Source organism: Lampris incognitus, chromosome 11, assembly GCF_029633865.1.
Source record: "Lampris incognitus isolate fLamInc1 chromosome 11, fLamInc1.hap2, whole genome shotgun sequence".
Classification (NCBI taxonomy): Eukaryota; Metazoa; Chordata; class Actinopteri; order Lampriformes; family Lampridae; genus Lampris; species Lampris incognitus.
The window spans coordinates 26,206,312-26,233,506 of NC_079221.1; the positions used below are offsets into that span (position 1 = coordinate 26,206,312).

Consider the following 27,195-nt stretch of genomic DNA (forward strand, 5'->3'; position numbering starts at 1 on the left):
TTACTGATGAATATTTTCAATTTTGGCATTAAAAAGGGTCATGAAGGCATTACATTGAGCAACTGAATACAGGTGAGGTGCAAGTGTCCGGTGGCTGGAAAATATTGTTTATCATGGAAAACAGAGCTCTAGTGTTCTCTTCATCTGATCTAATTAAATTTGCATAATAAGACGATTTAGCTGTGGACAGAGCCTCCTTATAATGAAGTATGTGGTCGTTATACGTCTTTATGAACAATGAGGCCAGTTTTCATGTAAAGGCATTCCAGGCAACGGCCCTTAGCTTTAAGCTTATACAATACATATATACATCTCTATTTTTATACTGAAGTGTAATGTTCTATTATTAACTTAATTTTATTTACTGTAATTTCTATCTTTATTTATACTACTATTAATTTATTTCCTGTGGAAGAGGCCTGCAGGATGGGGTGTAAGATAGGGGATTAAGGGTGTTTTGGGTTGGGAAGAAAACTAAAAAACTGAAAATGCCCTGTGTATGACCTTTTTTTCTATTTTTGTACAACATATTGCTGCATTTTATTTAATAAAGTATTGTTTAAAAAATTAAGCTATTGAATAATACATCAATTAACGAGTCATTCATCTCGCTCCGAGAGACAGCACATTCTCATTTCTCACTCTAGCACCAACCATGGCACAGAGAGAGAGGTCTATGGTCTTTAAATGACGTTTTACAGTATAGGACATTATTTTGTTTATTTTGTAATGTGTGGGTATGCAGATCATTTAAAAGACATGTTTACAATTAAATAAATATACCTATACAAGTAGTTATAGCTGTTGTACTGGTTTGCCCTCTAATGGACATAATGCGCAAAAATATATCCGGATGGGTATGAACCTATGTGTTTTTTAGAAGGAACCTATATGAACCTATGTGTTTTTTAGAAGGAATAATCAAACGTCATTTTTGGCCAGTTTTGACTGCCCTAATGCGCACACACAAACTTACACACATATTTGGTCCCCTTTCGTTAAAACTCCTTTATCTAAAATTCCTGATACATTATTTTAGATTTGGTTTGATTTGAAAATGCTTTTCAAAGAAAGTTAATGAAAGTTTCTTGAAATTTTCAAATAATTTTAAACAACGTAGATGATTATATCCTGAAAACGTGTATCTATTTTGTAGATGAAATAGTCAATTAAATACATTTCCTTAAAATCTAATTCATTTGCCCTAAGCTAGAGTCATGTTTTTGGAGTGGGCTTCCCTTTTATTCCACATAATGGGCATTCCATTTTAGAATAAAACTCTTCTTATGTTATTTATCATTTACCTGGTATAGGATCCTCAGCAACCAGAGCAGGGGTTCACAGACATCTCCAAGTTAATCATGGAGGAAGCTGTGGACATCCTCCCTTACATTGGCTGGATGGACGAAGAAGAGGAAGAGAAAAGACTGTATTGTGGTCGTTGTGATGACGATATTGAAGTGGAGATGTCTTCCCTGCAGTCTTCTGTGGAGTCGTTACAACGGGGGATGGGAATTGCAGAGGTTGTTTTATACTATCTGATTTATCCAGAAAGAAGGGAGGCAGGGCAGTTTACAGTACTTATTGTATGTGTGTAATTGTTGAGGCTTTTATTTTTCTCTTGACCTTATTCCCAGTATTTTTCTTGCTGTTGGGAGCAAAAAACAACTTTTTCAACTAGTTTGCTAATATTGACCAATCAGTCTTCAACTCTCTCAAACATTTAGGCAATGACCCATCATCTTCATTCTGACAATAAAGATAATGGCTTGTTCTGGAGATCCTGCAGCTACTCTCCGTTTCCACACTACTCGCCCCCTGTTAGAATCCGCCTATTTTGGTTCACAGATGGCTTATAAATGTTCTTGGTTCTATGCTGTTTCTGTGCCAGACACAATTTATAATGCCGTAGACAAATAGCTTTGGTCACATATTACAATCTGGTCACTCTTTCAGATATGGTTACATAAGGCCAATGCATTGCCCCTGTGACAATGTATGCACCAAAAAAGTTCTGGCATCTTTAGAAATTGCACTGCTTGATATTTGTATGACCATATATCCAATGATGCAGTGAGGTTATAACTCTGGTACACTGTGTGACAGATGAGAATAAGACAGGCAGTGATGACATGTTAATACAGATATTAACAGACATGGCAGACTTTACAAAGATGGCAGTTTTGGAGCACAACCCAGCCTCGTTGTGTAGTGCAACAACAAAATGGGTTACATCTTGCGCAGTCAGACAACGCTGATGTCAAGATTGGGTCCAATGGGGCAATCTAACATGAAATTCATGTTTAAAAAAAAAAAACTAAAAATTGCAGTCTAAGTAAAGTTTTCATGTTTGCCAAGAGCACAACTCTATATATATTCACTTTACGTTTCCTGATATTTAGCGCTCCTATTTGAACTCTATTTCCCATCTTTATTTTCACAGTCATGTGCAAGAGACACCATAACTGATGACTTCAAAAGATCCATAGACCTGGAGGTTTTTGATGGAAGATCGAGTGTACAAACAGCTCTCGGACAGAGGGCAAAAGCAATGGACACAGAATCCCTAGAGGATATGTGCAGCCTCTCGGCAGAAACTGCTGTGCCAATGTGGGAATTAACGGAAAAGGTGCCTCAACATACCTTGACTGAACTTCAGCGCTCTTTCCAAGGCCTCAATGGTCCTCCTTACCAATTTCCTGTTTATTCATTTCCCATAAGCCCTTCTCAGTCTGTATCTATGCTTGAGCCCACTCTGGTGAACCCTGCTGGTCACAGTTTCCCACGTGCTCTTTCCTCTATGTTTTCCAGCTCGGTCCCTCCTCCTCCCCCTAGTTCTTCTTCTACCTCCCCCCCTCCTCCTCTAAATTCTTCCTCTTTCCCCCCTCCACCTTCTCCTCCTCTAGGTTTTTCCTGTGTCCCCCCGCTTCTTCCTCCTCCAAGCACTTTCTTTGTCCCTCCTCCTCCTACTCCACGTTCTTCCTCTGTCCCCATTTCTCCTTCTCTGTCTCCACTTCTTCTACCTTGTTCTTCTTCTGCCCCACCACGTTTTCTTCGTGGTTCTTCCATTGTTGCTCCTTCCCCTCTACCAGTTCCCATTTCTCCCCCTTCCACTGCTTTACATGCAGTTTGTGGCCGGAGGTCATCCCAAAAGGTAACAAAATCCCCTATGAGGATCGAACATAATATGACCAGAGCCAAATCATGTGTGAAGACAACCAGAGACTTGGACAACCGTTTCTTATGCCCCATCAGTAGTCCCCAAGATGCTGAGGCTCTTGTGGCCACATACGTCACACATCGTGGCCTTAACCTGGCTCCAGTTGCTTTACCAGAAGCTTCATTTAGTGCAATGGTTCGTAAAATGGGTCCAAGTTTTATGGCTGAAACTGCTGAAGCAGTGAGCAACACCAGCGACCTTGCTATGTCTCCGAGAGCCTCACTCTCTGATCCTGAGAAGAAAAGAACCAAGAGGACTTCTTTATGCATGCGCAATAAACCAGGTAAAAAAATCACACAAAGTTGAATCAGTTCATCTGGACACAATGTTTAATGAGATAGAAACGTGGGACCTCTTCAGTCTAAACTGACTGCAAGTATCCCCAGCCTTATAAACAATACAGTGGCATAACGACCGAAAACAATGATCGGTTTCATATGCAAATAGGTGTGACCATTAACTAGAGTTTCAATGACTGCATACTATTCACAGAGGATTTGGGAATGGTTGCAATTACAGCATTGTAAGATGGTGACAGATGTACTCTTGGATCCACGTCCTCAGTTCAATGATTGTCGTTCCATCTTCACATAGATGGCCTCTTTGACTCCCCGTTCAAACCAGCATTCCTCCCTATCAAGGATGCGCACATCATCATCCTTGAAGAAGTGTCCACTGGCCTGTAGACCACAGAGTCCTGGCCTGACATGTTATCTCTTCTGTGTTGTGCCATCCTCTTGGCCAGCGTCTTTTTGGTTTCCCCAATGTACAATTCATGGCAATCTTCCCGGCACTTAACAGCATACACTATATTGCTCTGTTTGTGCTGGGGTACCCGATCCTTGGGGTGGACCAGTTTCTGGCACAGCGTGTTTTGGGGTTTAAAAGCAACTGAGACGTTGTGTTTGGAAAATACATGTCTTAACTGTTCTGACAATCTAGCCACATATGGCATCACCATTGGGTTAAACTTCAGCAGCTGTTGTCCTTCTCCTCTCTTTGATTGGCTGGTGCACTGTTTGGGCATTTTCCTGGTTTTGACAGATGTCCAGTTAGGATAAACACACTTAACCAGGGCCTGTTTAGTGTGGGATTTCTCCCCTTCCCCGGCTGCTGTGTTGGTGGGGGGGTGTCAGTTTGGTGGTACAGCGTCCTGATGACTCCTAGTTTTTACTCCAGTGGATGATGAGAGTTAAACCTTAAGTACTGATCACTGTGTTGGTTTATGGTAAACATCAAAGCTCAAATGCCCCCCCCCCCCCACAATTTCACATTCAAAGAAGGCTAACCTGTCATTTTTCATAACCACCCAGGTGAACTTGATGTGGTTGTCAGAGTTAATGTGGTCGGTGAAGTGTGGTGTGTTAATGGTCACGGCAATTTGCATATGAAACCAATCGTTTTCGTTTTCGGTCGTTATGTCACTATTGTGTATAAGGGTGAGGATACCTGCAGTCAGTCGAGACTAAAGAGGTCATTTAGATGAGTGATGAAACGTTTCTCTCTCAATAAACGCTGTGTCCAGATGAACTGATTCAACTTTCTGTGAAAAGAGTGAAGAGGTTTTCTTTTGGGGTGGGAACACCTAGTCTCCCAGATACAGGTGTATCACACTCTAGTTCTTATTTTGTTGCAGCCCCAGAGCCACAGGACTTATTTGGTGCATCATCCATAGTAGCTGTAGCTAATGAACAACTTGTTCACTGTTTGGGTGTTATGGTTGCACCATCAGGTGCATACCTAGCACCAAGTAAAGCCCAAGAACAGGGATCTCCTTTTGGGTCAATGTCAGCATCTTCAGGAGGTGTCTATATGCATGCTAAATAATCCAGATAAGAAAATCACAGAAAGTTGAATCAGTTTGATCCTCCAGAATTGAAAGAGAATGGCACGCATTTCTCTCTCAATAAACATTGTGTCCAGATGAACTGATTCAACTGTCTTTGAACATCTTCAGGAGGTTCTGGTTGTCAACAAGGCACTTTTGCTGCACAGGGGTTCAATTTTAGTTTGGTTTCTTTTAAAGATGCTGGCCTCTCATTTTGGGCCAACTGTAGTGAAAGTGAGCCCTCTGTGTCAAACCAACAACTGCATAGTTTTCTCTTTGGGGGCAGGGCAGGACCGGTATTTTCAACCCCCAGTGAGTGCATCTGTTTTGACCAATCGTTTTCAGAAATGTTGGCCGTGAGGAAAGTGACTACACCAGCCACAGTAGAGCCCATTCAGGAGGGAGATTACAGTGGTCGTCCTGCACTGGTATGTGGACTAGCACAAATGTCATTGCAGAAAATGAAGAAGCGCCATCGCTCATCAGGTGCTCCCAAGGCTTTAATGTGAGTCTTAAAGCATTTCCATAAGTTAAAAGTGGAGATGAAAAAGGGTTTTGGAAGGGAATGCACTATATTTGCACGCATGTGTGTGCGTGTCTGTGAATGCTCACACATTTATTTATATGTTTGTGATACCCATTAATAGTTGTTTTCCTTGATAATATTCACGTGCAATTTATTGCTTCAATGGTCTTGTTCAGCAGGCAAGAGAGAGTAAGAATGGTGCCTGATGAGGCACCCATAATGGATCATGAAGACCTGAAGCAGAAATGGACCAAGATCTTCCAAATGCAGCACTCGGTATGTGATAATAACCTTTAACAGCCTACCACAGCGTCACCACTGAACAGCTGATTTCAGACTACAAATATGTTACTTGATTGTTTAACCAGCACAGCTGCAGGTTTGAGTCCCAGTGTAAGCAAGCAAGTCTTGGCTTTAGAAGGAAGAAAAGAAAGCCACTTTATTTTGTCATTGTACCTTATAATGAACTGTATTCTTACAATGAAATTTGCTGTCTGCATTTAACCCATCCTATTGTATAGCAGCAGTGGGCTTAAGTGTTACTGAGCAAGACATCAGCTATCCTCTACCTCCTTGGGTGCTGCTCTGTAGCCAGAATTACACTATTTAATATTACCATAGATTGAATATTCATATTTTATTTTGTTTAGTAATCTGCTCCCACCTGGTGAACATGTCCTTCGCTCACCTCCCACGTGCAATTCTAATATTTAAAGTGTCTCTATCCTACCCCCATCCTCAGCTCCCCCTTGTATTTGTTTTGATATTGTCAAATTTAATAAGTGCTATAAATCCAGTTCATATGTTCACTTCACTTTGCACCAAGTTAGATCCGATACTGGGAATAATATATTAAAGCCACACACTGCTCATGTCTGCAACACTCAGTTGACTGAGTGTTAGCCCTCTGTTGAAAAGAAGAGAGTTCATAAGTATATGGGCAACTGCACAATGTTATGAATAAATGGTTTATTTCAAACATGTACACTACCGTTCAAAAGTTTGGGATCACCCAAACAATTTTGTGTTTTCCATGAAAAGTCACACTTATTCACCACCATATGTTGTGAAATGAATAGAAAATAGAGTCAAGACATTGACAAGGTTAGAAATAATGATTTGTATTTGAAATAAGATTTTTTTTACATCAAACTTTGCTTTCGTCAAAGAATTCTCCATTTGCAGCAATTACAGCATTGCAGACCTTTGGCATTCTAGCTGTTAATTTGTTGAGGTAATCTGGAGAAATTGCACCCCACACTTCCAGAAGCAGCTCCCACAAGTTGGATTGGTTGGATGGGCACTTCTTGCGTACCATACGGTCAAGCTGCTCCCACAACAGCTCAATGGGGTTCAGATCTGGTGACTGCGCTGGCCACTCCATTACCGATAGAATACCAGCTGCCTGCTTCTGCTCTAAATAGTTCTTGCACAATTTGGAGGTGTGTTTAGGGTCATTGTCCTGTTGTAGGATGAAATTGGCTCCAATCAAGCGCTGTCCACTGGGTATGGCATGGCGTTGCAAAATGGAGTGATAGCCTTCCTTATTCAGAATCCCTTTTACCCTGTACAAATCTCCCACCTTACCAGCACCAAAGCAACCCCAGACCATCACATTACCTCCACCATGCTTAACAGATGGCGTCAGGCATTCTTCCAGCATCTTTTCATTTGTTCTGCGTCTCACAAACGTTCTTCTTTGTGATCCAAACACCTCAAACTTGGATTCATCCGTCCACAACACTTTTTTCCAGTCTTCCTCTGTCCAATGTCTGTGTTCTTTTGCCCATCTTAATCTTTTATTGGTCAGTCTCAGATATGGCTTTTTCTTTGCCACTCTGCCCTGAAGCCCAGAATCCCGCAGCCGCCTCTTCACTGTAGATGTTGACACTGGTGTTTTGCGGGTACTATTTAATGAAGATGCCAGTTGGGGACCTGTGAGGCGTCTGTTTCTCAAACTAGAGACTCTAATGTACTTATCTTCTTGCTCAGTTGTGCAACGCGGCCTCCCACTTCTTTTTCTACTCTGGTTAGAGCCTGTTTGTGCTGTCCTCTGAAGGGAGTAGTACACGCCGGTGTAGGAAATCTTCAATTTCTTAGCAATTTCTCGCATGGAATAGCCTTCATTTCTAAGAACAAGAATAGACTGTCGAGTTTCAGATGAAAGTTCTCTTTTTCTGGCCATTTTGAGCATTTAATTGACCCCACAAATGTGATGCTCCAGAAACTCAATCTGCTCAAAGGAAGGTCAGTTTTGTAGCTTCTGTAACGAGCTAAACTGTTTTCGGATGTGTGAACATGATTGCACAAGGGTTTTCTAATCATCAATTAGCCTTCTGAGCCAATGAGCAAACACATTGTACCATTAGAACACTGGAGTTATAGTTGCTTGAAATGGGCCTCTATACACCTATGTAGATATTGCACCAAAAACCAGACATTTGCAGCTAGAATAGTCATTTACCACATTAGCAATGTATAGAGTGTATTTCTTTAAAGTTAAGACTAGTTTAAAGTTATCTTCATTGAACAGTACAGTGCTTTTCCTTCAAAAATATGGACATTTCAATGTGATCCCAAACTTTTGAACGGTAGTGTAAATAAGCAGGATATAACATACACATAAGCCATTACCAATAATCTGAAGTGATCAACACATCAAACTCAGCGAACAAAATGTCTGTATGCATCAGATTATTTATTACATGTTCAAAAAGGAGTAGGAGGAAGTATACACTTTTTCCTACCCCTTCTCACCTTCTCTTTAGTTAATTCAGCTCCTATACATTTCAAACTCTTTAATGCCCACTGTACTGTAAATTCAAATTAAATGCAAGTTGTGCTGCACAATACAAACTCAACTACTGGGAACAATAAGAGAAAAAAGGAGAGAAAGAAATGTTAGATGATTAAATGATTTAGTACTTGGCCTGCATTAATTTGGCTGTAAGGAGTGAAGCTAAAATGTGTGTGTGTTCATTCTCCAGGAGGGCTACTGGGAGTGTACTGCTGAGCTGGGAGAACTCCTGGGGGTAGATGTAGACTCCTTTGCCAATGTGTTCCTGAAAAACAAGGGCATCTGCTCTCTAGGTACAGAACAACTTGCTATAGCTCAGTAATAGGGATGTTTGCACTCACAATTCTGTCTGTATGTTAAAGTCTATTGTATGTATGCATCAATAATGTGAATTAGGAAGGGGGTCTAAAGGAAGTTGGAATGAAACGCAAGCTTCCTTGAAAGCTTTTGAGAAATTTCCTTTGTCTCAAATAGTCGAGCCCATGTGCTGTATGCAACTTTTCAGTGTGCATTTCAGCTTCCTGTACCTTTAATGGCACACGTCTATGTGAAATGAAAGCACCTTAAATGCCACAACTGGTGTGTGTACCAGGCTTCACAGGGTGGGCGGTTTTCCAGGTAGCATTTTGGTGTTAGAGCAACACTGTTGGCAAAACCTTCACATCGTCTATACCGTGATTTGTTCCTACGTGAAAGTGCACATAACTGCTACAGCTCTATCATTTGTCTCTGATGTTACATAAACAAATGCATAAAATAACATGATCTCTAATCAGTGAAAGTGAAGGGTTAATGTCACCTTTTAACCACACGATGTTGCTTGCTGGCATCTAGTTGCTGTGCAACTATGTTGGAAATGGTGTACCAGCACACAAAGTAATATGTACAGTGTTTGTTATCAAATAATAAAGCAAACCATTATCAATGGATAGCTTGAATCGAAGCATGCCAGTACAGTATATTATACCTGAAAGACTGTCATAACCCTCTTATTGGATTTCTTTCATTTCCATCCCCAGTTCCCCCTCTGACCACCAGGATCTCTCCAAATGCTTCAGTATAATTTACCGTCTGTCGAAACTATTTCTCTCTGTCGTGTAGGTGTGAAGGCCCATGCAGACATCCTGAGGCTGGTGGCCACTCTGCTGGTGCTGCAACAAATGAGGGTGGAGGGGTTGGAGGAAGGCAAGCTTCTCCGAACCCTGTTCAGTCTAGACAGCCTTCCTGAGTCCAGGTTTGACTCCCAAAATCCTGTGTGTGTTTCGCACAGGATGATGCGATGTGTCTAGTACAGTAGAGGAAAGATGCATGCTTGCTTACTGCCTGCTTTTCTAACCTCTCGCTTACAGCTTGCTGCCGCTGGCTAGCCCTTGTGGTGAACAAGGAAGCAGCCCAGTGCGTAAGCCTTCCCCCACCAGTACATAGCCTCTCCTTTGCCAAGGCCTCCTCATGGCCACACATGGTAAATGGGCACCTCGCGGCCTCAGGCAAACTTGGTAGGGGATCTCGGAGCAGCAGTGGTCCCCAGAGGCTGTTTATGGCCAACCACTGCCCCACTGCCTTGTGGGAAGTCTATTCAAGATTCAATTCGTCATTTTCATTATGTACCTGTGCACATAAAAACGAAATGCTGTTTCTCCCAGCCCACAGCAGTGCAACAGAGAAGATAAAAATACATATCCAAAAATTCCCTAAAACATAAAAACAGAGAGAACAAAACAAAAACCACATTAGTCATTTAGCCAACACTTTTATCCAAAGCGACTTACAATAAGTGCATTTAACGTAGGAAATCAGGAGAACTACTAGTCATCAGAGGTCATAAGTGCATCTAAGAGCAAAACCAGTGCTAAAGTAAAAGCGCAAGAAAGAGGTTTTTTTTGTTTGTTTTTTTAATGAGTGAATACAAAGACTGCTAAGAGCAAGTAGCAGGGTAGTAGTTCTTGAAGAGGTGATTTTTCAACTTGCGCCAAAAGATGGGCAGCGACTCCACTGTCCTGACATCAGTGGGGAGTTTATGCTACCACTGTGGGGCCAGGACAGAAAAGAGCCGTGACCAGGTTGATCGGCAGCAGGGGCCTCTGAGCGACGGGGCAATCAGGCGTCCCAAGGCAGCAGAGCGAAGTGGTCGGGCAGGGATGTAGGGCTTGACCCTGACCTGGAGATAGGAAGGAGCTGTTCTTTTCACTGCCCTGTAGGCTAGCACCAGAGTCTTAAACTGGATGCGAGCAGCTACTGGGAGCCAGTGTAGGGACATGAGAAGGGGAGTTGTGTGGGAGAACTTAGGGCGGTTGAACACCAGACAAGCTGCAGCTTTCTGAACAAGCTCCAGAGGTCTGATGGCCGATGCTGGGGCGCCAGCAAGGAGGGAGTTGCCATAGTCCAGCTGGGGCATCACCAGAGCCTGGATTAGCACCTGTGCCATCTCGTCGGTGAGGAATGAGCGAATCCTCCTAATGTTATAGAGGAGAAGTCTGCAGCAAATGACAGTTGGTCATCCGGGATCACACCCAGATTCCTCGCAGTCCGAGTTGGCGTCACCATGGTGTTGTCAATGGTGATGGCCAGGTCTCGGTGCGGGCAACCTTTCCCCGGGAGGAACATCAGCTCGGTCTTGTCCAGATTGAGCTTCAGGTGGTGTATCGTCATCCACTCCGAGATGTCAGTCAAGCACACAGCAATGCCTGTCTCTACTTGTGTCAGAGGGAGGAAACGACGAGATCAGCTGGGTGTCATCGGCATAACAATGGTAAGAGAAGTCATGCGAGCGAATAACAGAACCCAGGGATTTCATGTACAGGGAGAACAGGAGAGGACCCAGAACCGAACCTTGTGGAACGCCTGTAGTCAGTCTGGGAGGCTCTGACACAGATCTCCTCCATGTCACCTGGTAGGAGCGACCCATCAGGTAGGATGTAAACATTGAGAGTGCAGAGCCTGTGACACCCAGCCCCTTGAGGGTAGAGAGGAGGATCCGGTGTTTCACTGTGTCGAACGCAGCTGACAGATCTAGGAGTATCAGGACAGAGGAGAGAGGGTTTGCTCTCGCAGAGTGCAGCGATTCTGTCACTGTAAGGAGGGCCGTCTCTGTCGCGTGACCCACCTTTAACCCAGACTGGTTGGGGTCCAGGAGATACAAATAAGTTAGTTAAAGACAGCACATTAGAGAGTTTTGGCTAAAAAGGGTAGAAGGGAAACCAGTCTGTAGTTTTTGATGTCAGAGAGGTTAAGTGATGGTTTCTTGAAAAGGGGGGTGACTCTAGCAATCTTTAAGGCAGATGGAAAGCATCCTGCCTGGAGGGAGGTGTTGATGAGGTGGGTTAGAAAGGGAAGGAGTTCAGTTGCTATAGACTAAAGAAGAGGGGAGGGGACCGGGTCAATGGAGCATGTGGTAGGGCGACTGGATGTGAGGAGGCTGAGGACCTCGTCTAGGGAGAGGGGAGCGAGGGTGGGCTAATGCAAGGAGCGCTAACCGGGTGGTGAGAAAAGGAGGGTCTGATGTCATTTACCTTCTTGTCAAAGAAGTTAGTGAAGTCATTATGGAGAAGGGAGGAAGTAGGAGGAGGAGGTGGGGGTTGAAGAAGCATAGAGAAAGTTTCAAAGAGTTTCTTAGGATTAGAGTTAGAGGATAGGATTTTAGAGCAATAGAAGGCAGGTTTAGCAGCAGAAAGGGAGGAGGAGAAAGTGGAAAGAAGAGATTAGAAGTTGAGAAGTTCCTCTGGGAGTTTGCCTTTTCACACACCAGAAGACCTTCAAACCATCCTTGCCATAGTTGTGAATGCCTACAGCAGGCTGGGTCTATCAGTCAACACCACCAAGACTGAGGTGTTATGCCAAGGTCCAGCCCCCACCGACTATGCCCGTCTCTACTATAGAACACCAACCACTCTCAGTTGCTCCATCTTTCAAATACTTGAGCAGCATCCTTTCTGAGGGCTGCAACACTGATCACGAAACTCAATAGAATCAAACAAGCCTTCGGCAAACTCCGACATAAAGTCTTCCAAAACAAACCTGCACACCAAAATTGCTGTTTACAAAGCCGTCTGCATCACAACTCTCCTTTAATGCTGGGAAGCCTGGGTCACAAACAGCTTCCACCTAAGGTTGCTGGAGCAGCTCCACATAAAGGTGTCTGCAACGAATCATGAAGATCATGTGGCGTGACCGTGTTCCTCATGCTGAGATTCTTGCTAGGACAAATTGCAAGAACGTAGAAGCCACAATCTCTAAACACCAACTGCGCTGGCTTGGGCATGTTATCAGAATGCCTCAAGAATGCCTGCCACATCAAGTCCTGTATGGACAGCTTCATCTGGGCCACCGGTCCGCACGTGGTCAGACGAAGCGATACAAAGACCAGCTAAAAACATCACTGAAGAAGTGTTCTATCAACCCCTTGAGATTGGAGCAAGCTGTCATCAACCATTCCAACAAGCGGGAGATCTGCCCAGGGTTGCCGGAATGGGGAAGAGCCATTGGCCCCCCCACTTTTACTCCCTTTCCACATTTCTTTTAAAGTCAGGAATCCCTGTATACATTGTAGCCTACATAAAGTAGATTATAAATTGTATGCAAAACTGAATACAGTGTATTATTCAAAACTGAATGTATCACTTAAGCGCTCAAGCTCAACTCAACACAGAACACATATTGAGATTGCCTAACTGCAACAATGTAAAAAGATGGGGCGGACATTTCTTCAATAACGTGCTTTATTGTATTAAAACCGCAAATATAGGCATACGAAGCTGCGCTCTGGTGTGCTCTTATAGCACTATACAGTACACCCCTGCACACACACATATACCATTGTTGCCCCCCCCCACTTCTGAAATGATTCCGCCACACACATATAGAACAGCTGGAAATGGAGAGGAATGTGAAAAAAAACAACAGAAAACACTAAGGAGACACACAGCCATGCCTGCCCCCACTAACTCAGACTTCATATGACCAACGTGCAATAAAAGTTGTGGATCAAGAACTGGACTCTACAGTCAAAGAACACGCTGTTAACGAGGAGGGATGTCATCATCGGATTTGATGGACTACCAGCAACAAGCGTGTGTGTGTCTGCCTGTCTATGTGTGCACACTTGTATGTATGTTACTTGTCGCACATACACTCAAACTGTGCAGACATACCATTCTCATAACCATAAGACATTGACTTCATAGCTTCTCTTCTATTTTAGGAATTGTCAATCCTTAAATTTTACAGCATTGCGCCCTTTCTTTTACTCTTGCCTGTTGAAACTGCTGAAGGAATCTTTTTATTTTGCTTCTCTCAAGGTCTGAACGGTGGCTCAGGGTAAAGAACGCAGTTGACTGGGTGAGCTGGGCTGACCAGCAGTACCCCTGCATTTACAGCCGGCTGGAGTTTGGCCAGAACTGGGAGTCCTCTACACGGCAGCTCCTGGGTTATGATAACATCCACCCGCTCAACACCCTCCAGGATCTGGCTGCATGGAGGACAGGGGCTGCCTAGTGAAGAGAAGTTGGGAAATGATCAATTTTTTTGTGTCCTCTTAGGATATATTAGGGGAAACTACTACACACACAGTTTTAAAAGAAAAGAGTTCAGGCATGCAGAAACAAGCTTAAACACAACTTTTTTAGGGGGTTTTCTGGGATGCATCTCTTTCTCTCAGAATCATAATTTTGTGTACATTAAACTTTTATTTGAATCGAAAAATTACATTTTTTGTGTGGGGGGGGGGCGCTGGTGAGCACTGCATGGCGTAGACGTGTTTTTCCAGCACTCGAAATAATTTGGTCACTTAATATTTAGTTTAATTTGCCGGTTTTACATGATAATTTCCTGTGAATAATAGCCTCTGGATGACAAAACCCAAAGCCAAAAGGGGAAAGAAGCAGGAAAAAGCCCCAAATGAGACTGATGGTTAACTGCTTTCGGAGCTACCTGAGCAGGCCACGGCAGCCTCGTAGTCAGGTAACAAGCCTGATGCAGAGTCCACAAACATCCTCTCTGCAATACGATGTATGAGCAAGACGATAACTGACTGATTTGACAGTTTAGAGGCATCTCTGGCATCAAACCAGGCATCTTTGGTGAGTCTTGATAACGGAATAAAAGAGGTGGAAAATACTAGCTCTGACTATGACCGCTGCCTCTCGCTTGTTGAGCAGACGTGCATGAAAATGCAGTCAGAGAATGATGCACTTTGCATGAAAGTGATTGACCTTGAGGCTCGCTCCAGACGGCAGAATATAAAATCATTGGCCTTCCTGAGAGGAGATCAAGAATGGACATCCGACAGAGTTCTTGACAAGGTTTATCCCCGAGATGCTGGGCACTGGCAATTTCTCCAAGCCGCCGGAAGTGGATCGTGAACATCATCTGGGAAGGCAGTTCCCTGAAGAGGCCGCGCATAACGATAGCACGGATTCATCATTTCCAAACAAAGAAAATATTACAACTGGCCAACAGTTTCCTTTGTGCTACAAAGGCAAAGCGATTCACTTCTTTCCAGACTACCTGGCGGAGGCAATTAAGCAACACCAGGCTTTTAATGATGTCTGAAAGTGACTCCAGGAGGCTGGCGTGAGGAACGGTTTCATCTACCCAGCATGGCTGCATGTCACCGATTGCACCACTGACAAGGTGTTTTCTTTTCCGTAGGATGCAGAGGCTTTTGCAGGGACTTTGGCTTGAACAGTAATCACCCATTCACCGACATGGCATATTTTGAAATCAGTCAAACCAGGACATTTTCATGACCTTTTCTTTTTTTTTGTCCATATTATTGGCGAGGGAGCAGAGGGGACCTTACATCAACTTAACTGCCATTTAGTCATCCAGATATGGTCTGACAACTAACTCCTAAGTGAGTATGAGGGGCTTTCGCTCTCACTTTGTTTAGGAAAGTAGGACAGGGGGAGGGGGGTAATGTTCTTATTGTTCTTTCTTTTGTTTCACGTTAAATAAATATTATAAGGCTGATAGGCCACTCACTTCAGATTGGTTAAAAAGCATTCCAACTTTTACAGATAATTATTTTACGTAAAAAGCAAATAAGGTATTGGTTCCATTTGAAGTGTCCTGTTTAATTTTTGGTAAACATGGTAGGGTGGAGGTGTGGCCTACTGATAGTAAATACACTTTGCTATGCATGGTGACAGGAGGGTGGGTGGGTGGAAGGTATTCTTTTTCCTAATAACAGGAACACCTCAGCCTCATGTACCAATTCATCATTCGCACCATAGGTGCCAGCTCTGTTTAGCACCCACACTTCACCTTCATCTCCAAAACACTAAATAAATAATATCTATGGGGGGGGGGGGGTTTACAGGGATAATACATTCACCAGTAAGCCCGTCTTTCTGCTTAAAATTCCAAGTTATACTCAACATTCTCGGGGGAAAATGCAGTCAGACTCCGTCTTTACTCTTAACTTCTTTTCCGATAACCAGACGTCAATTCAATTCCTTGAAGGCTGACATCACCTATTATAACTTTGCATCACTGCTTGTCAGCTGTGTGCTCTTTATCAGACTACTGTTGCGTACCAGTTTTGGAGGGAGATGATGGACATGGATTTTAAATGTAGAACTTTTTTCACTTCATATTGCATGATATTTTTGGTTTTATTTAGTCCTAAAGTAGCAAATGTGTCATTTCAGTATCTATACATTGAATGAATCACACACTTCTGGAATTTGTCTAGGCCCCGTTTGCTTTTTGTGCCCATTGCCATCAGCATTCCCCACACTTAGGACGGAGCTGACTGTGCTCCTTGTTACAGTCATGCCAATCAGTGACAGTCAGTGGATTACAACATCAATTGCGGCCTCTGAACTTTTTGATATGGGATTTCAACATGATTCATTTAAACTTTTTAATTATCTGATGCCAGAGTAAATATAAACCAAGTGTAGTAAAAGAGATGTTTTATTGTAAAAACAAATCATTTTTGCTTGAAAAAAGGTCTGTTAGCATCAGGCATTTGGCTTTGTGTAGTGTTTCATTTCTCAACTGAGTAATCTCATGGATGGTGGATAATATAACGTAAGGCTCTCACTTCCTACAGAAACAAATGTGGTTTTGTATCTGTCACACTGTGGTCTGATCCATACCAATGTTGTCTGTAAGATTCAGGATCTATTTGTGTATTTAACCTGTTTAATTAAATTTACATTTTTCAAAACAACCTTGGTTTCTTAAACTTCCTCTTTTTCTTATTATATCCAATATCACAATCTGTTTTATAATATATTTTTCATTTAAGAAATCTAAGAATAAATGAGAAGGGGAATAAAAGAGCAGAGATGTTGATTTTTAAGTGTTACATGGCATCAGATGGAATCAAGTATGTTTTTTGACAACTGACAACTGTGTTAGAGCAGGTTACTTCCTCAAAGACTAAAGTGACAAGGTCACTTTGGTAACACCCACAGTTTCAAGTTTGACAGTGGACTTACCCCAGCCATCTGTTATCTCTTCATTTAAGCAACAAGCTTCTGAGCTGATTTGCCAGAGGAAAAAGCTGGGGTCCTTAAGGAAGAAAACAAAATAATGGACAATATCTGCATCAATTCTGATTCTTCTACAGGAGCTTCAGCTGCAAAAATGGGTGAAAACGGTCGGCCAGAGAGACTGACAGGTTGATCTACTCATTACCATAAATGTTAATTATTCTTAATTCTTATATTATTTTGTTGTTGTAATCTGAAATATGCATGGTGCATTTAAAGCCTTATCTGCCAGCTTTCTCCCCAACATCCATGACAGTGCTCTTGAATAACGCAAAAACTCACCCTTGCTTCAGTAGCACAAGGCCTAGTTAATTCGATTCTGTGTGCCACCAAATACCCATCCATCACATGTATTTTCACTGACAAATTGTTGGTCACCCTGGCCAGGTCCAGTGAACTCGAAGGGTTTCTGTGGGAGTTTTTATGGAGCTGTAACACCTAGCCTTACCTGTGGCGGAGGACTGCGCATGCGCTCTGGATCGCTCGTGTTGTGGGACATACGTAGGATTATCCACACAAAAAAATTGTGCATAACTTTTCGTACGATATCACACGAACCATTTCATGAGAATACGTTGGTTAGTGGGATGTGTGAATAACCTATGTGTGGTGTCTAGCTGTTTGAGTAGATGACTGTGTGAGTGTTTTTAGCCTATGTGCGGTGCGGTATGTAAATGACAAGGAGGTGTTGAATAATGTGCGTGCACCTGGCAAACAAGTCCTGTCCGTGATCCGAAAAGGGTGAGTCAGGGTCCGAGATCCAGGAAGTCAAGTCCGAATAGGAGGGGTCCAGGTAGGGGGCACGGAGGGAGATCGCTGGAGAGGGCCGGGGAGAAAACGTGAAGGTCGCTGGGGCGAGGGAGACGCGGGAGTCGCGGAGGGAGAGTCCGCAGAGTTCAGTATGTCGAAGCACGGAGAAACGTTCTGGCAGGCTTCTTGTAGAGGGCTTCCTGATTGCCGCAGGTGTGCCTGATAGATGATGGCAAACACCTGGTGCAGCGCAGCCCTCGTCTCCTCAGAGCGTGAGCCGAGCGCTCGGATGTTTCCGGCAAGACCGAGCTGGGGGAGTGGCATGAACGTGCCGGGGAGGCGGTTCTGGGCGGTGTAACCACAACAAGAGCCGTATTTTTGTCCGTGGTTGGACCGAAGAATTTTGCCTTGCTAAAGGACTCGATATCGCCGAAAAAGTTCAGTGAAGTTGCTTTTGCAACCTTGCTACAGATGTTGCGGGAGTTTTACACGCCAAAGAAGAACGTATTGGCGGAAAGATTTGCTTTTAGAAGCTGTCGACAACAGTCTGGAGAGACTTTTTACCTTGCTAGCTTGAAAGGATTAGCTTCTGCGTGCAATTTTGGCGCGAGCCTCGAGGAGCAGCTCCGAGATCAGTTCGTGTGTGGGACATCTAACAAAGAGCTGCGTCCAAAGTTACTGAATGCCGCCATTGGCGAGCGATTAACATGGCAAAAGATGGTGGAATTAAGGAACAATTTCGAATGCACGAATTCTGGATTAGAAAGCATGCAGAAGGGACAGTCATCTGCATATGCGAGCGGATCATGTCGGAGTGCGGAGACACCGAGAGCCCAGGACTGCGCGGAACCAGAGGGAGGACAGCGACAGCCACCAGTTCAGCTACAGGTGCCTCGGGAAAGGACACGGACCGGGGAGCTGCCGCTTCACACTTCCAGCGTCGCGGATGTGGAAAGAACGGGCATCTGGAGCGTGCCTGTCGGAACGAGCGTGAGTATGTGAAACCATACAAGGTGATGGTAAAATGCAATGGTGTTAGGATGTACATGGAGGTAGATACCGGGGCAGCAATGTCAGTTATCTCAGAGAGCCTGTACAAATCGAAACTGAAAGGGTCGGAATTGCATTTATGTGACGTTACATTGAGAACATACCCAGACCAACCGTTAGCTTTGTTGGGTAAAATCCTAGTGAATGTGCAGTGTGGGAAAGAGCATTTACAGCTGCCCTTGCTAGTGGCCCGTGGTAAAGCACTGGCGCTGATGGGGCATGATTGGACTCGAGTGCTCAACTTAGACTGGTCAAAAGTGAACCGCGTTGCCACATCTGACCCAGTGGAGCAAGTGTGCTCAGAGCACAGAGCAGTTTTCAGCGCAGAGCTAGGCCGTGCAAAAGGCGTCAATGCATCCTTGCGTGTATCACCGGATGCTATACCAAAATTTTGCAAAGCGAGGCCAGTGCCTTATGCACTGCGTGGAGCCGTGGATAAAAAGTTAATTGAACTCGAACAACAGAATTATCTCTCCTGTGCAGCACAGTGAATGGGCTGCGCCAATAGTGTGCATTCCGAAAAAAGATGGATCAGTGCGCATTTGCGGAGATTATAAGGTGACGGTAAATCAGTGGCTTGATGTAGATCAGTACCCACTTCCAAAACCGCAGGATTTATTCTCCACTTTAGCAGGTGGAAAGCATTTCACTAAACTTGACTTGACGCAGGCCTACACTCAGCGCGACATGGATGGGAAAAGTAAGCCGTTTCTCACCATCAATACACACAGAGGTCTCTATGTATGCAACCGCTTGCCATATGGGGTCGCTAGCGCGCCCGCTATTTTCCAGCGCACTATGGATGGAGTATTACAAGGGCTTGATGGCGTGGTATGCTACTTAGACGATATTTTGATAACAGGAACAGATATCACCGCACATCTGTGTAATCTTAAACAAGTGTTACAGAGACTGGGAGAACATGGGCTTAGGCTTAACAAAGAGAAATGCGCCTTCTTTCGGAACAGTGTGGCTTACCCCAGGCATGTAATTGATGCCGAGGGTGTGCGCCCAATTAAAGAGAAAACTGAGGCTATTGACAAAGCTCCTGTGCTGAAAAATGTGACAGAATTGAGGTCGTACTTAGCCATGCTCAATTGCTATGGCAAATTTATACCAAACCTGTCTAGCGAGATTAAGCCTATGACTGAGCTCCTACATAAAGATAGAGTGGGATTGGACAAGAAAATGTCAAGAGGCGTTTGAGCGTACCAAAGCACAGCTTGTAGCTGCGCCAGTGCTTACATATTATGATCCTAAACTGCCTGTAATTTTGGCATGTGTTGCTTCGCCTTACGGCATAGGTGCCGTGATTTCACATCAGTTTCCAGACAACAGTGAGAAACCTATAGAAAAAGGCCCTGCCACCAGCTGACTTCATTTTAACTTTGGGTAGACACAGAAGCCCTGTATTTTGAAAGTGTAGAGTTCAAGATAGATCCGACAGGTATGATGAGGCAAGCCCATTTAGGATTCAGCAGAAGTACCTTGAATTCTGATCTAACATGGATAGGAAGCCAATCAATGGAAATTTTCTAGTTGTAGTTAGGATTCGAGCTGCAGCATTTTGGGATCATCTGAAGATTTCTAGTACTACCACATGGCAGAACTGAAAACAAAACATTACAGTAACCAAGTCTGGACGAAACAAATGCATATATTAGAGTCTCTGCTTCAGCCATGGAAAGGAAAGGACCAAATTTTAGCTTTGTTATGTAAGTGAACAAAGGCAGTCTTAGTGATTTCTTTAACGTGCTTTTCAAAGGTAAGGCTGGGATCAAATGTAACACCAAGATTTCTGGCTGCCACAATTTGTGAAATCACAGAGTTTTCGATTGTTATTGTTACTTGATCAAATTGGTGTCTGTGTCTAGCAGGGCCAGCGACCAGCATCTCAGTTTTATCTGAATTTAAAAGCAGGAAATTTAGCGACATCCAATTTTTCACACAGCCAAGCAGACCTCTAAATTAGTAATTTGAGTGTGATCATCAGCCTTTGTAGGCACATGCAGCGGAGTATCGTCAGCATTACAATGGAAATTTATTCCATAACTGCATATAATTTGGCTGAGAGGTGAAATATAAAGACAGAAAAGTAGAGGGCCAAGAACTGAACCCTGAAGTACACCATATTTGTCAGAGAATTTTGATGTAATATTACTATAGCAGACACAATGTATTCTTCCAGATAAGTAGGACTTAATCCAAGAGAAAGCTTAGTCAGAGACCCCAAAATTTAAATTTATTGTTTTCCAGATATATTTGTCTGGGCAGCCAATTTTTGCCAGAGAGCCTGATGGTTCACAGAGTCAAAGGCTTTGGTGAGGTCTATGGAGGCCATGTATAGTGGTTGATTTTGTTCCAGGCATTTTTCTTGTAGTTGGCGAGCAATGAAAATCATGTCCATGGTACCTCTATTTGGGCGAAATCCACTCTTAAGACTCAGGGAGAATGTTTTCTGACAGGGGGAGCAGTCTATTAGCCAAAACCCAAGCGAGAGTTTTCCCAGTGGTGGATAGGAGGGAAATGCCACGGTAATTTCCGCAGTCTGCCTTGTCTCCCTTCTTAAAGATGGAGACAACGAGGGCATCCCTAGGTTGTGCATGGATTTCCTCCTTTTCCCATATTTTGAGGAGCAGGGCGTGGATGTGACTAAGGAGAACTGGCCCACCATCCTTGAGGATTTCTGCTGGGATGCAGTCAGGTTCAGCAGCCTTGTTGTTCTTCATCTTTCTTATGGCATCCTGCACCTTGTTCCGACTGGGTGGTGCTCCCATATTCTCGTTGATGGGTGATTGAGGGAGTTGGTCAAGGGCCTCCATCTCAGGAGTTGTGTCCCTGTTCAGTAGCTCCTCATAATGCTATTTCCATCTCTTGCTCATTGACTTATTATCTTTCAGCAGCATTAGCCCATCTTTGGAGTGAAGGGGGGCTAGGCAACAGTGGCTGGGGCCATATACCACTCTTGTGGCATCGAAGAAACATCTGGTATCCCCACTGTCAGCAAGCTGCTGGATCTCCAGAGCCTTCCTTGTCCACCACTGTATCTTGGGTTGCCTAACCCGAGATTGAACAGCTGCCTTTGCTTTGGCATGGGCTACTCTTTTAGCCTTGCAGTTGATGTCATTTTGCCAGGCAATGAAGGTTTGCCGCTTGATGTCAATGAGCTGTTGGATTTCATTGTCATTCTCATCGTACCAGTCTTGATGTTTCTGGGTTTTGTAGCCAAGGGTGCTTTTGCAGGAGTCCATGGTGATAGACTTCAGCAGGTCCCAGTGTGTATCAGTATCTTCTGGGTATTGCTTGGGCAGAGCAGCGCTGAGAGTAGCCTGGAGCTGTTCTCGAAAGGTGGTGTCACCCAGCCGTCCGATGTTGAGCTTTGGCCGGCACTGCCTTTTTTGCACCCTTCTTTTCCACGTGAGACTGATGGACATGATGGAGCGGATGAGGCGGTGGTCTGTCCAGCAGTCATCCGCACTGGTCATCGCTCTGGTGTTCAGCAGATCATGGCGGTCTTTGGCGCAGACGACTACGTAATCGATGAGGTGCCAGAGCTTAGAGCGAGGATGCATCCAGGATGTTTTAAATTTATTCTTTTGGCAGAAAAGTGTGTTGGTGATGACCAGGCTGTGTTCTGAGTAGGGATGGGCACGATTAATCGATAATTGATCGTTAGGAAATTAGTCAATCACGTGGATTTTTTTTATCGATCAACGTCCATATCACATAGAAGTTGAATTAATGAATCTCACTCCGTGGCAGCAATGTTGAAAGAATGAATTTCACTGCCTGGCAGTAATGAGACCTCTTAACCAGGCGGGGATGCAGTTTTTATATCTGGAGACCGAAAACTGAGCTAGTACCAACCGGGTACCATATTGGAAAAATAGCCTTCAACATGAAGCACGTAAAGCGAAGAGTGGCTAGCGCAGCCACCGGAGCCGCAGCTGCGCCGGCGTGTGCCATGGCACTACTTTTCGGGGAGCAGTACTCCACTCCACGCTACAATGGCATCGAAGTAGAAGTTCAGAACTTTCTGAGGGAGACTCCCCCACCCCTGAATTGCAACCCCACAGACTGGTGGAAAGTGAATGGAGGGAGGTTCCCCAGGCTGGCGAAGTTAGTGCGAAAATACCTCTGCATCCCCGCAACTTCGGTCCCTTCGGAGCGAGTGTTTTCAGCAGCTGGACTGACGGTCACTAGGCTGCGTTCGCGTCTCACCCCTGAGCATGTCAACATGCTCATCTTGCTGAACAAAAACCAGTAGGCTGGAATTACTTGAATTTGTTAAGAGTGGACTGTGGACAGTTATCCTTTATGTGAGTAACTGTTATTTATTTTATTTTATCTCTCTCAGCTGGAGGCCTATTGGAGTCGTTCAAAGTTACATTTTCTGAAAAACTGTCAGCGCTAAGTAGGCCTAATGTTTTTATTTTAATTTTTAATTTGCATATTTTATACATAGCCTACATATAATTTATATTGTGGGGAATTGTTTCTCAAAGAGGCTCAATAGTGTTTGAGCGCAACAGCATTGGCTCTTTAATTGTGAAGAGATTGGGCTCGTGGCTGCCTTTTTTATGCATTGTGACGGAATGTGATATGCCGGTTTTTTACAATTAAACAGTTAAACTTTAACTGCCTTGTTTAAAAGCATTGTGGTTGTACTATAAGTTAACTATAAGTAAACTCCTTTGATGAATAAAGATTTAATTGAGGAAAAACACGCTTTCTTTGGTATTTCTGCCATAGGCTTTTTTTTTCATTAAAGTTATTAACAATTAATCGATAATTGATCGTTAATTTTGGCGATGATCGATCAAGGAAATTTGATTGTTTGCCCATCCCTAGTGTCCACACACCGATGGGCTTGCGCGTCTTCTCTCTGGGGTCCACTGCTGCTCCGAGATCCCCTACAGTTTGGCCTGGGACTGCAAAGTACCCAGTTGCCGTGTGTGGCCACAGGAGGCACTGCAGGAGTCTTGGCGACGCAGAGGCTATGTACCGGCAGGAGGAGACTTATGCACTCGGCTCCTCTTTTCACCCCCTACAAGAGGGCTAGCCGGCGGCAGTAGCTGAAAGCAGAAAGTAGCAAGCAGAAGCAGCATGCAGCATGCACTAACTACAAGCACTACTACCGTAGTACTACTGTACTGACACGTCGCACACGCCCTGTGTGCTGACACACACACAGTTCATATCCCTCCACTGGGTCCCAGTTGCTGCCTGCATCAAATTCAAAAGTTTGATGCTCACTTACAAAACAGCAACTAAAACGGCTCCAGCCTACCTGAACTCCCTCATTCAGGTTGACACTCAGCCCCGCTCACTATGCTCTGCCAATGAAAGGCGTCTGGCACTTCCGCCACAACGGGGCCCTAAGTCACTAGCCAGACTCTTCTCTTCTGTAGTTCCCTGGTGGTGGAACGAGTTACCAAACTCAATTCGATCCGCTGAGTCCCTCTCCATCTTTAAGAAGAAGCTAAAGACCCAGCTTTCTCATGAACACCTCTACACCTGATGATATTAAAAAAAAAAAAAAAACAATGCACCCTATGCATTGCCTTTGTGCACTGCCTGTTGACACCTATGTCCTATTGGACTTGAAACTAGTTTCAAGGCACTTACTTGCATTGTTGACTCCTGCCTAGATCCTTGCTTGTGTTGTATTAACTCTCAAATGTACATCGCTTTGGATAAAAGCGTCTGCTAAATTAAATTGTAACATTGTAACATCCCCCCTCTGAGTGAAAGGTGGTGCGGCCTTGCCTGCCGTGGATTTTGAGGGGTATCTGGAACCTTACATTCTGGAGATGACAGGACTGGTGGTTGCTCACACAGTAATGTTGTGCCACTGTAAAGCCCCTTGAGACAAATTTGTAATGTGTGATATTGGGCTATACAAATAAAATTGACTTGACTTGACTTATATAATGTAAAAAAGGATGTCACAGTAGCCCGCATCCTGAATCCCACAGGGGAGGCAGTTGAGCTGAAACGGGGGTTGCACCTGGGTGAATTTTAACCAGTTAGAGAAACTGTTATATGGTTTGGAGACATTGGCACTGACGAAAAGACAAGAGGCGGAGCTGGAGGTGGCAGAGTTGAAGATGCTAAGATTTTCACTGGGAGTAACGAAGAAGGACAGGATTAGGAACGATTATATTAGAGGGACCGCTCAGGTTGGACGGTTTGGAGACAAAGCAAGAGAGGCAAGATTGAGATGGCTTGGACATGTGTGGAGGAGAGATGCTGAGTATATTGGGAGAAGGATGCTGAATATGGAGCTGCCAGGGAAGAGGAGAAGAGGAAGGCCAAAGAGGAGGTTTATGGATGTGGTGAGGGAAGACATGCAGGTGGCTGGTGTGACAGAGGAAGACTTAGAAGACAGGAAGAAATGGAAACGGATGATCCGCTGTGGCGACCCCTAACGGGAGCAGCCGAAAGTAGTAGTAGTAGAGAAACTGACATTTTATAACCCCCTGTCCCACTAGCATGGAAGCAGCCACACCACTGGATGCTGCTGGTCCTGCCACCTTGGACGAGTCACCTATCACAGCACAGCAGAGCTGTCAGAACTGCTGCAGAAGTTTGCTGGTGTTTTCAACCTGTCCGGCAGAAATACAGGCAAGTTCAACATTTGTCAAGCACTACATTAGGACTGGTGACCATTCCCCTATCAAGCAGCATGTCTACCTACTGTGCGTCTCCTGAGAAATGGGCTGAGATTGAGCGTCACGTGGCTGGTGTGCTGGCTGATAGGGTTGTGGTCACAGTAGCAGACCGTGCATTTCAGACCTAGGCCTTCGGTGAGAAGTCACCTCATAATTACCCAAAGACAGCCGTCATATCGCCATGCTACAATGTTTAAGTCGCAAAAGTGGTTAACATCACAATCATCACCATCATCAAGTTATTTGACACGTTCACTTTCACAACAGCGACATCGTGTGATGACATGGTGTAACGTACAGCCTTACTAGAAGTAATCCCGCTGGGCATATTATGCTATCAAGAAACTCAACAAACACATCCCAGCCGGGCCGCTGGGCATAAAAACAATCAAACATTAAGCAAATCAACTAACTGTACAAAAAAATACATTTGACTCACCAGTGTTATCTATTTGAAGACAAAATCCATTCTCCTTTCTTTCTGGATGAAACGGTCAATCACACGGTCATAGAGCACTCCTTTGGCTTTTAAATCCATCAGAATGTCCTTTTCAATGGCAATGGAGGCCAATGCCGTGAGTCGTGTCTGTCCCGTTGTATTCCTGGAATACGTTTTTATTCTTTTAAGTGATGAAAATGTCCTTTCAACAGATCACGTGGAAACCGGGACTGTCACAGCTAAACAAGTGAAATGCCGCACATACATCTTCCCCAGTTGGGTCAGAGCCGCTAACTGTGGGGTTGGTCTGCCTATCTTCAAAATCCTTTGCTTTTCCCCAAACGATTGTCTTGAAAATGGTGTGACTAATAAATCTGCCACCGCATCATTCATGAATTCTCCTTGAGACATTATTCTCATTCGTGGTTAGCTAGCTTAGCTAACTAAATCAAAAATGCAAACACTAGCTAACATTAGCCACCAACTACCGCGATGCGCTGTGGAATGCAACCACAACAGTTTCAACCACAGACCTAGGCGCTGCTGCTGATTGGCTGAACAATTGGTCACATAGGCTGTATGCAGCGAAGGCCCTATGACGCTGGGCAAGTATAAAAGAATACGCCCATCCACTACACATCAAAATCTGATTGGTTGAGTAATCTATCAATCCAGTATTAACGCCTAACTTATTTGGACAGCGGAGACCTTCACTCGAGATGCCGAAGGCGCTGGCAGGAGTCTTCTCACATGGTTACAACAGAGGGGAAAAAGCTGATTGGATGATTTTTTTTTTTTTGGCCGAGAGACTGCAAGTAGAGCCCCCCGAATTCGTATGTGTAGTCGAAATCGAAAGGCCCTGACAGTTCGCCCCAGGTTGTGGAGGAGAGTTGCAACCCCTGGGCATCCCCGGTGGTGCTAGTTAGAACTGTGTGACTATCAAGGATTCGCACCCTCTCCCACAGGTAGACAACAGCCTTGATGCCCTTGTGGGCTTGCCCTGGTTCAGCACACTGGACTTTTCAAATGGCTACTGGCAGGAGGAAGTGGCTGAAGAGGACTGAGAGAAAATGGCCTTTCAGACCAGCAGGGGTTTGCACCAGTGACGGGCAAATGTGTCTGACCAATTCTCCAGCCACCTTTCAGCGTATGATGGAGCTCATCCTAAGGGGCCTGCCTTGGCATATACACTCACTGGCCACTTTATTAGGCACACCTGTCCAACTGCTCGTTAACGCAAATTTCTAATCCGCCAATCACATGGCAGCAACTCAATGCATTTAGGCATGTAGACATGGTTAAGACGAACTGCTGTAGTTCAAACCAAGCATCAGAATGGGGAAGAAAGGTGATTTAAGTGACTTTGAACGTGGCATGGTTGTTGGTGCCAGACGGGCTGGTCTGAGTATTTCA

General features: G+C 44.3%; 1 protein-coding gene across 5 annotated transcripts in view; it reads left to right on the forward strand.

Annotated features, from left to right (window-relative positions):
- The window catches only part of parp4 (poly (ADP-ribose) polymerase family, member 4), a 79,986-nt gene extending 63,441 nt beyond the window's left edge, over nucleotides 1–16,545 (forward strand). Inside the window, exons 30-36 of one of the 5 annotated variants that reach the window (XM_056289243.1) lie at nucleotides 1,314–1,523; nucleotides 2,444–3,503; nucleotides 5,394–5,553; nucleotides 5,751–5,850; nucleotides 8,562–8,664; nucleotides 9,473–9,605; nucleotides 13,666–16,545. In XM_056289243.1, coding sequence (XP_056145218.1) covers nucleotides 1,314–1,523; nucleotides 2,444–3,503; nucleotides 5,394–5,553; nucleotides 5,751–5,850; nucleotides 8,562–8,664; nucleotides 9,473–9,605; nucleotides 13,666–13,861 — 1,962 coding nt within the window. In that variant the 3' untranslated portion in view covers nucleotides 13,862–16,545. Of the gene's footprint in view, nucleotides 1–1,313; nucleotides 1,524–2,443; nucleotides 3,504–5,393; nucleotides 5,554–5,750; nucleotides 5,851–8,561; nucleotides 8,665–9,472; nucleotides 9,606–13,665 lie in introns of those variants that run through there. The other 4 variants (XM_056289244.1, XM_056289245.1, XM_056289246.1 and 1 more) reach the window with 4 other exon arrangements.
- Nucleotides 16,546–27,195: the final 10,650 nt, after the last annotated feature.